The sequence below is a fragment of the Balaenoptera physalus genome (genome assembly GCF_965194825.1).
Source record: "Balaenoptera physalus genome assembly, chromosome: 6".
NCBI lineage: Eukaryota > Metazoa > Chordata > Mammalia > Artiodactyla > Balaenopteridae > Balaenoptera > Balaenoptera physalus.
Genome location: NC_138885.1, coordinates 119,536,417 through 119,547,030, shown reverse-complemented (window position 1 = coordinate 119,547,030; position 10,614 = coordinate 119,536,417). Strand labels below are relative to the sequence as shown.

Sequence of the window (10,614 nt, the reverse complement as noted above, 5' to 3'; positions counted from 1 at the left end):
TCCTATTTGTTACTGAGCTGCCGCCAGTATTGGGCAGGAACAAGCCACTGGCCAGAACTGTCATTAAGCAAGGAACCTAAAGGAGGTGATGATTGCCTTCCATCCTATTGTTAACTGGGGACCCTCCACGCAGTTTGGGGGTTCCTGCGTATAGTGGGAACCGGGAGGAAGGAGGTGGAGTGTGAGAGCTGGCGATGGGGTAGGGAGAGGGGGTTTGGAAAGCTTCGGGGGTGATGAGCAAGGCCAGTGCTGAACACATCGACTGTTTTTTTTCTTTGGCGGGAGCGGGCATTTATGCTAGGTGGAATCTATAATGATTCTGTGCGCCAAAAGCCCCGCCCCTCCATCGCGGCTAACCTAGTGACTAAAAGTGTGGGTTTTTGGAATCCAACGTCCAGGTTTGAATCCTACTTCCCACATGTTTACTCTGTTACTCAATCTTTTCGTACGTCTATTTTCTTATCTGTAAAATAGTGATATTGATCATAATAACAGCTAGGAAGAAAGGCTGAAAATCGCTCGATAAACCCTGTTCACGGTTCCTATGCTTAGCCCGAGACACGAGACGCTGGCCAGAGAAGGATCCGGCTCACAGCCGAGCCTCGGGAGGGCCCCGTTTATTCCCATAAAAACCGCAGGCAGGAAAGCGCGCCTCCCGGGTGCCTCCCGCCCGCGTGCCGTCCCAGCCCAGCCCGGATGCCTTGTCTTCCTGCCTCGCCCCGGAGAGCTGGGCCCCGGGGGACCGCCTTGCTGCCCGCCTAGCCCTCCTCGCCCTCGAGGCCCTCCGGCTCCAGCTCGTGGAAGGGGCGGGGCCGGTTGGAGGAGCGCAAGGCCGGAGTGGGCGGGCGTCGCATCGCAAAGGGGCCGAAGTACTCGGCGGCGAAGGTGACCACATCTGCCGGCTGGCGCAGCAGCAGGAAGAGCAGGAAGTCGGAGATGAGCGCCTGGGCCTCGGGGTGCTGCCGCAGATAGCTATTGTGGCTGAGACGGAGCTCCTCCTGGAGGGGTCCGAGCCTGAGCCGGACCCGGGACCCCCGAGCCCCAGGAGCTCCCCTCCCCTTCGCCCCATGGAGAGCTTAGGAACGCTGGAGTCCGCTAGCCCCTAGGGGTGATGCATTTCAACCGGGCAGAAAAAGTGATCAGTAAAGGTGGAGTGTACGCCCAGGGCAGGGGGGGTGGGGGGATGGGGACCTCAGGCTGGCTGCAGCCCCTCCTCACCTTCCGGGCCACAAACCTCGAGTAGAGCTCCATGTCCTCCTCCCACACCAGGGGTTTCTTCTCAAACACTGGGTGAGGCTCAATATCATCTGGGGGTGGGGGCGGGTGGGAGGAAGGCTGCGTGCCTATTCCGACCCCAGAACCTTCCTCAGATACAGAGGGATGCCCAAGGACACCAGTTCTGGGCAGGCTCAGGTAAAACCCCAGGGTTCTGGCCATATGGGCGAAGTTGCTGGAGGGGGTTCCCAGCAAAATGATCGTCCCCAAATTGCCTTGGGGACAGGGGCTGGAGAGCAAAATTTCTCCATCTCATCTCGGGCTCTGATCCGGGGCCATGGCACACTCAAGCCACCCATGCACCCTGGAAGGCTCCAGGTTTCCTCACCTCGCCTTCACTCTCCCACCAGCCAGGGGCTTCACTCACCCTCTTCCCTCAAGATGGGCACCTTGGTGATCATGCAGCATCCCGGGGAGCCCACCTGGATCCTCTTGGCCAGGTGCCTGGAGTGCAACACAGAAGAAGGTGTGAGTCTTCCTAGACCAGCCCACTCCTTTGAAGGGTGTTCTGGGAGCCTCCCTTTACTGCTGTCCCCCTTCTCCCCTCCTCCACTTGTCTTTGAGTTCCAGGGTCCTGTTCATTTCTAGATCCCCAGATAATGGCCCCTGTTTTTCAAACTGGGGACTGTTCCTACCCTGGAGATGTGTGCACGTGTGCAAGACCTTTAGAGGTGTGAGCACTAAAAGAATCACGAGGGAATTCTCTGGCAGTCCAGTGGTTAGGACTCCGAGCTTTCACTGCCAAGAACCTGGGTTCAATCCTGGTCGGGGAACTAAAATCCTGCAAGCCATGGGGCGTGGCCAAAAAAAAATTAAAAAAAATAAAAAGAATCAGGAGCCTCCTGCTATGTGATTCTCAAAATAGAAACAACAAGTAAAATTATGAAATAAGGAAAGCCCGCAACGTTCTGATCACTTTTTTTTTTTTTTTTTCTAGTATAGTGATTCTGTCAATACCTCTTTGGAAACTTCAAGAAACAAATGCTTCTCCCCCTCCCGAATTTTCTCAGGATTTGGTGCCTGCACTTTGCTGGTGACAGCTTGGCAGTGTGCTGGGATGCTTCTCCCAGCCTGCAGATTTTATCAAGTGCTGAGTTGTTCAAACTTGGGTGTTTTTCAATATTACACCCACACCTGTGGCAGCTGCTTTAGCTATGCCTTAGGCCCTGTGGAGTTGACCTTGACTTCCTCAGCTATTCAGGGCTCTTTGGTGAGGTTTGGGAGGCATTGTGAAGATCAGGAGAATGAGTGAATATATGCAAAAGGGTGAATGAGTGGATAAAGCAGGGGCACTCAGATCTCAACAGCAAGTCTTCCTGGTGGTGTCCCCAGAAACAGGACTCTCCCTTTGCCCCGACCCGGCCCAGGGGGTTGAGCTCCCAGGCTTGTGCTCAATACTGCCCCTTTCGCCCCACCGTCAGTGGCTCACCCATCAGAGAGCAGGTAAAACTGGCAGGACACGGGGATGCCCTGTTCCGAGTGTACAGTCTGCTCCACAATGAACACTTCCACCTGCTGATGGCCCACCTGGATCGTCTGGGAGCCCAGGCCTTGCTGGCAGCAACCAAAATGAAGGGAGGGAGGTGAGGTGGATTCCCACCGGGGCCTCCCCGCACATCTCACCCTGGCCCTTCTCTCCAGATTATAGCTTCACTGCTTGTTCACCAGTGATAAGCAGCCCTTGGCTGTCCAGACCCTTAGGCGCCACAAGATTTGAGTTGCACCCCCAGGTTAAGTTGGGGTTTTCTCATAGAGAGCCAGCTCCACCCTGCTCCTGCCCCAACCCGTCCCCATGCCAGCTTCATGACCAAGTGCTTCTAGTTGGCAGATTCTGTAATAGGGATGACCAACTAGGTGTGAGTGTGGGCGAGGGCAGAGGCTGGGCTATTTGTGGGGAGGGGGTAGTGGGACGCCGAGGAGGGACTAGACTGAGATTTATGGCTGCCTCAGGCCCGTGCAAGCTGCCCACTGTAATTGAAATTTAAATCCCTGGGGACTTCCCTGGTGGCGCAGTGGTTAAGAATCTGCCTGCCAACGCAGGGGACACGGGTTTGAGCCCTGGTCCGGGAAGATCCCACATGCCGCGGAGCAACTAAGCCTGTCTGCCACGACTACTTAGCCTATGCTCTAGAGCCTGAGAGCCACAACTACTGAGCCCGCGTGCCACAACTACTGAAGCTCACACACCTAGAGCCTGTGCTCCGCAACAAGAGAAGCCACTGCAGTGAGAAGCCCGCGCACCACAACAAAGAGTAGCCCCAGCTCGCTGCAACTAGAGCAAGCCTGAGTGCAGCAACGAAGACCCAGTGCAGCCAAAATAAATAAATAATTTAAAAAAATTAAATCCCCGTTACAGCTACAGCAACAGGGAGAAAAGTGCTAACATAAGAAAAACATTTCAAAGAAAATTGGGGGGAAATGGTATGTGCCTGTTTGTGTCAAACACATTGCTGTTTGTCATGTTTGTGATAGAAAAGACAAGAGTGTCATTTACGAAGTTGGTCATATCAGCCCCCAAAGTGTGTGTTCAGAGGCATGGCTTCAAAATCACATATTACAGGAAGTTCTAGGTAGGTTGATGATGAAAGTTTAGCCAAAATAAGAGAAAAATAAGAAACACCCTTCAGGGTTGAGACATAATAAAATAAATTTTAAGTGCAGTTGGAGATGTTACATTTCCTGATCTTAAAAAAATATGTCTTTAAAAGTGGCCCCTATGATGTTTATTTTTCCTGGACTGACTTTTGTGCAAAAATCGTTGCTTTCTTCCACTGCTCCCACCTTTTGGTCCTTCTCGCTCATGCCACTTGCCTCACACTTGGTCTTCCCTCTAACAAATGCAGTCTTGCTTTCTCCTGCTCTTGGAAGTCTCACCCCCATGCCCCGGGTTTATCCCCACTCCACCCCCTCTTCCACTCCACAGAGCTGTCTTTTCTCCCAACTCAGCATTCTCCTTGCCCCTTCTAGTTCGCCCCAGACCAATTCCCCCTCCCAGGGAAACCCCTCACGTAAGTGGAATAGCAGAGTTTGCCCTCGGTGTCCAAGGCCAGGAAACGGGCGTTGCTGGGCACTGTCTGCCGCCAGGCCATCACCCTCAGCAACACCAGGTTGGCAGCCTGGGAGACGAAGCCCGCAATGGAGTGCCAGGGGAAGAAAGTCACTTCGGTCTTCACTTCCTGTTCAGGACAAATCTGGGTCAGGGACGTTGAGCCGGGAAGTGGAGGGAGGTTGGGCAAGCCAGGTGTTGAGCATATGGTCCAGTCCATATGGTCCCTAGTCCAGGCTCCTGGCCTGACACCATCTGTCCCCTGTTCCTGGTTCCAAAGAGGATGTAGAGTATGGCTCCCACCTGGCTCTCATCCTTACCTCACCCTCCTTGATGATTCTGGTCACGGCCAGCTGATCATCCTGCTTCAGCAAACTCATCTTCTGTTCCATGGGGAGGACGTGGAACTAAGGGCCAGAGCATGGAGGGGAGAATCAGGGACTCACGGGATGGTATACGAGCGAGATCCCCCAGAGGTCGCCTTGTCCGTTCTCCTTCATAAATGAGAAAACTGAGGGGAAATCTGGATAGAAAACTTTCCATATGTGGTCAAGGCTGGGGCCCCAGGAGGTACCTTGATGAACTCCTGATTATGTTGTTCCACAACCTCCAGTTTCCACGAGAGATAGCCTGGGGAGAGGAGGTGAACACCGCTGTCACAGGAGACAAGGCTGGAGTTTGCAGGAAGGGAGGCGGTGGCCCGGGCTGGAGGACTCAGTTGTAGGGTGGCCCGAGGAGAAAACTAAGACTGTGATTAACTTCCCTGTCACCCCCATGTCCCACGCACTCTCTTTGCCTCGTTCTAGTCCCAAGGTGAAGTCAAAGCGTTGGTCCTGAGTGAAGGTCCTGGGAGTTGGGGGGTGGGAGGGGGAGGGCAGTGGAGGAAGGGTGGGGTAGAGGGTGTCAGGCAGCAGGAACTCTACCCAGAATGGAGTTTCCGCAGAGTATTTTGTCCATGAAGCCACGGCTAAAGGCATGCACGAATGGGAAGTACGCCATGACACCAAACTGGTCTTTGTATTTCCCTCTCTGCACCTCAATGGTCAGCTCTCCCTGAGGCTCCCCTGCGTCCGAGACCATGACCAGAGTCTCCGAGAAGAATAGCATCAGCAGCTCCTCTTGCCCTGTGTGGGTGAGGGTCCCGTGGGGACAGTTAAAGCCCCAGCTCCTAGGTCTCAACTCTCGGACACCCGGGCCACCAGTGCGCCCACAGTCTCCACCCACCCCCTCCTCATCCCACGTCCCCCAGGTGGCCCCTGCCTCCCCTCCATTGACCTCTACAGCAGTCAGCAGGTGAAGACTCCCCTGCCCCAATCCCCACCAGCCCCTACCCACACCGTGTCCCTGGGGTCTTCCCTTGAAGAATATCAACTAACGGGTCTCACACCCGTTAGTCCCAGGAGAATCAAGGCTGAGAAAGGGGGTGAGTCCCAGGAGAATCAAGGCTGAGAGAGGGGGTGAGTCCCAGGAGAATCAAGGCTGAGAGAGGGGGTGGCCAGGTCTGGGCTTTCTCTTCTCCCTCCCGTCCGTACTTTTGCCCACTGCCCAGGCTCACGGAGGGAGTTGAGGAAGTGGATGGCTTCAGCATTGGCCTCTAGGGGTGGCAGACTCTCTTGGGCTGAGGGCTGGTGGTCCTTGGCTTTGGAGCCTATGGAGGGAGGAGAGGTTGAGACGGCAGATGGCGGACCCTGGGAAGAAGGACAGGGGTGCGGCAGGGGTCCCAAGAGCAGAATCCTCCAAGGCCACCCCAGGGTGGATGATGAGGGAGAAGATGCCCCACCCCTTTCCAGGTCCCCACCCCAAACTCCTCAGCCCTCTTCTCACCTTTGGATTGAACTTTGGAAGACATGCTGCCTCCTGCTACCCAGTTTGTATCCAGCTGTCTCCATGGCAACTGGGAGCTAGCTACCGCCTCTTAAAGGGCCCTCAACCCATTTCACTAAACACCCAGACCTTGCAAGAATTGGTAGGAACTGTGGCTTCTGCGGCTCAGCCCAAACCTGAGGTATTGTCCAGCAGAGGGAGCATTTGACATTCTTAGGAGGCAGGGGGGATGACATGGATCATTAGAATGACCTTACAAGTGTACTTTGAAGTTCAATTCTTACTGGGATTGTAAGTAGAACCAAAACATTTTTTAAAAAACCTTAAATTTTAGTATATTTATATGTTTATGTTTATTAGATTGCGTTAAAAGTACTTGGGAAGCTGGTTTGTCAATTTATTAAAAAAATTTTTTAGAGAATTATTTTTAGTTATTTTTCCCAATCAATTGCTTTTGGCAATTGCAATTGCCACTGGGCAGTCCAGTGGTTAAGACTCTGCGCTTCCAGTGCAGGTGGCAAGGGTTTGATCCCTGGTCGAGGAACTAAGATTCCGCATGCCCTGTGGTGTGGCCAAAAAAAAAAACAAAGAAAACCAATCAATTGCTTTTAAAAAGGAAGTAGAATATATAGAATGAATATGGCATAAACATATTTATGGAAGTTTTAATTTTGTAAAGAGAACCAATTATTAATTAAAGCCCCCTTAAAATAACTGTGAACGGTTTGAAAAGTTACTGCCACGGCTGCAGAGAATAGTTGTTGGGTTTTTTTTCTTTACCAAAGGAGACCCCATGGAGTTCTGATTACTTTTAAATTCCCACTTTGACACAAGTATGTCTTCAGTTGCACAGCCTTAACCGACTTCTTTTGCACGTTGCCTGTTCTAAGGGAGGGGTGAGGTGGTTCCTGAGACTGCTGGACAGAAGTTTCAAAGGAGAAAAAACAAATTCAGATTGTAATTTGTAATATAAAGGTTTGGGAGTTAACATACCACATCCATCCTGCAGAAAAATGTCTCCATGGCTCCCTCCTCCTCCCCCCCCCCCCACCCAGTAGAATACTATTTAACTTTAAGAATGTTCAGGTAAAAGTTCTGAAGACTAAGTGGCTGGGGGTGGGTGTTGTCGGGGAGGAGAGGAGAGAGAGAAGAGAGGAAATGTTTGATTTTTGCCTCTAGAATTTTGGAAAGGGATGGCTCTAGGTTAAAAAAAAAAAATTTCTGGGTAGCATAGTGGCACTTTAATAAAGACTGTTCTTTGAAGTATAAAACATTGTATCATAAAGATGTTAAAGCCCCACTGGCCCATTTGTTTCATTTAAATGCCAGAGATTATTTCATTATTTCATAGACGAAATGTCTTACAGCTCTTCTATTTAAATTTTAGTTGGGTTTATTTAATTTCTTTAAAAGTTAGAATAATTAAGCCTGTGGATTCACCCTTATGATGGACGTGGCTTTGTAAGTGGAAAGTACTCCCTTTTCAGAATCGTTAGATATTGTGAAAGAATGAACAAATTATGGGAATTAATTGTAGCTTTAAACACAAAGCATGTAAGTACTTGTGAAAACTGCTCTGCTTGTTGCTATAAGGTAAGCCTCTAAATGATTTTTAAAAACAGTTAGTAGTTGGCTAGCGTAGGATGAGAGATGAAAATTGGACCTTTATAGAATTCTTTTAAGATTTACAATGCATTTTCTTGTGTATTTCACTCGGCCCTTCCATCTACAAATAAGGCCCGTATATATTCTCCCTCTGTTGCCGATGAAGAAGCCAAGACTTAGAGATCTGAAATGACTGTGTAACACAGCTACTGAACAAAAGAGACAGACTTGGGAGGTGGTAGATATGCCAAATTCAGTTCTTGGGATGCTTAAGAAACTGTTTAGAGTGCACCTTATATTTTATTATAATTTATCCATAAGTTAGGCCTATCTCAGCATACTCCAGTTTTGATTATTGCCATTCCAGTTTATTGTACACAACTCAGAAGCAACATTTACCTCTCCATTCTCTGTCTGTACATACATTGCAATGGATATGAATAAAAGTAGAAGTCATGAAATAGCCTAAATTTATCAGTCAGGTAAACACGTTGATATAATTTAAAGAGTTTGTCCTGGTGAAATCCAATTGAAGCCGAGAATGCCCTGGACAGAGGGACATTAGGGGAAGCTGGTAAGCGGGCAGGTAAGGTACTAAGCATTTAGCATACGACTATGTATGATAAGGAAGGAGTGCTAAATCAGGAACTGGAAAAATAGAGTTCATGAGTACAGAATTTACCTTTTTATGTTTAACATGATTGTTAAAATTTCATTTCAATTTGTCTTTTTTGGGGGGGCATTCGATAAAGTGATAAGAGAAACCTCAATTTCAGCATTTGCCTATTAATTAAGTTTCCATAGAAACAAGGTCAGAACACCAAATATAAAGTACAGGCACATTGGAAGTTTGCTCTTCATGTCTTTATTTCAGACAATTTTGTATCAGTTTCCCTGGAAACTGAGAAATACCTACTCAGATATAAAACATTTTGGCTTTTCTACAGTGAAGAATTATTTGGTTACTTAGAGAAAATCGTACATAAATGATGCTCTGTCTTGTTCTTCAGAAACATTGGAGAAGAACATGATTTCTTCAAGCCATCTCAAAAAAGTAACTCCTAAGAACGTAGTATAGATTTCAGATAGACTCAAAAGAATTTTTTACTACTTTGTCTTTAACAGTATATCTAATATAACTAACTGATGGTAGTGTCATAATGGAAAAGAAGGTGCTACGGTCCTATTATCTGATTTTATTTTTATTCATCAACTTTTCATACAGCCTTTATGTTCTGACCTTAGGAGCTTTGCTAATTTTCTGGTGAAAGGTGCTCTCTCAAGTGACCCCTACCTCCCATCCCCCTGAAGAGTGGGTAGGGAAGGAATTGGCAATATGATGTGGAAAAACCTCTGAGCAACAGATCTTTCCTTTTTTGGTGACAGTATTAATGAACATTTGATGTGAAAGATTGAGAAAACACAGAAAAGTCCTTCACTCACACTCAGAATATCCAGAATTTTTATTAATATTTTGGTGTTGATTCTTCCTGAACCTTTTGTATGCATATAAACATAACATTGTGTTTATTTTACAAAGATGGGATTGTTCTTTATGTGCCACTTTGTAACTTTTTGTTATAAAGAAAAGTAACGACATGAAGCTCCTGGAACTGTGCTGACACCTAGAGAGTGCTCCAGGGTGATGTATTTCCATGCAGCTGCGCATAGCTCTACAGCCTGCCTTTTACCAACTGTTTACTGGGCCATCGAATGGTTGGAGCATAATTCATTTACCCAGCCTTTATGGTTGAGCATCTTTTATAATCCCATTATAATGCTTTATTCAGGGGACACAGATAAAAACTGATGCATTGTATTGATACTTCCCTATAGCATTCTGATTGTACACTTTGTCTTACGACTTAATTAAATTCCTAGGGTGAGTCATTTTGTAGTAAAGGTATTTTAACATTAAATGTTCTTTTCCCAAATTAAAGTTACCATTGATTTTTCACTGAACATTAGATTTCCTCTTTTAGGTTTTCGTGGTTCTTGGTAACCTGTCTTGTGTCTTTGATTCTGAGTAACTAAACTACTACTCTAAGAGATCTGAAATTAACTCTGGTCTTAGGTGACAGACACATCAAAAGACAGCATTAGAAGAAATCTTAGATGATGTGGGAAAATTGGGAGAACCTTAACTGGTTTTGGGTACACTGAAACATGATTATTAGGCACCATTCCAGAGGCAGGACAAACAGTGGTTAGACAAGACAAAACCCGTATCCTAACTCAGGTCCTTACTTTCTAGAGGTGCCTGGGGGCTGACGACACAAGAATAACATCAGGTAGTGAGAACACTAAGAAAGAAAATGAAGGTAATGGGCTGGGGAGGAGGACAGTTTTACAAGGGGTGGTTAAAGACAGCTTCTCTCCTTAAGCGACCCATGAGCAGTCCTAAGAGAGCCATGTGAGGCTGTGGGAGAAGAGGCTTCTGTGCAGTTCCTAAGAAGGGAATATGCTTGATGCGTGCCAAGGACAGAAAGATGGGTGGCTGCAGCTGAGTGAATGAATGCCAGGAGGAATATGGGGGATTAAGACCTTGTATGCCTAGTGGGCCTTGACCAAAAAATATGAATTTTAGTCTAATTGTAATGGGAAACCATTGAAGGATTATATGCAGGGGAATGATGTTAATTCTTAGAAAAAGGGAAGGGGGGTAGAGAGGGCGGAGGGAGATCAGACCAGCTACTGTGTGAGAATAGACTGTAAGGGTGGAAGGAAGCAGAGAGGGAGACCAGTTAGGAGGCTGGTGCGGTAGCTCAGGTGAGAGCCAACAGTGGCTTGAACAAAAAAGCGATATTAATAAGGGTCTAAAATAGGCTGTAGTATATAGATTGCTCTTGCATTTCATTTGATTC

The 10,614-nt window shown here is 47.9% G+C and overlaps 1 protein-coding gene across 1 annotated transcript; it reads right to left on the bottom strand.

The window, feature by feature from the left end:
- Positions 1–583: 583 nt before the first annotated feature.
- CATIP (ciliogenesis associated TTC17 interacting protein) lies at positions 584–6,835 on the bottom strand. The gene is given in 12 exon segments (XM_082465548.1): positions 584–998; positions 1,219–1,307; positions 1,643–1,719; positions 2,705–2,829; positions 4,284–4,451; positions 4,642–4,728; positions 4,896–4,951; positions 5,245–5,445; positions 5,877–6,015; positions 6,017–6,109; positions 6,111–6,179; positions 6,181–6,835. Coding segments are annotated over 12 exon segments (1,374 nt in total). The 5' UTR covers positions 6,211–6,835; the 3' UTR covers positions 584–758.
- Between the last annotated feature and the right edge of the window lie 3,779 nt (positions 6,836–10,614).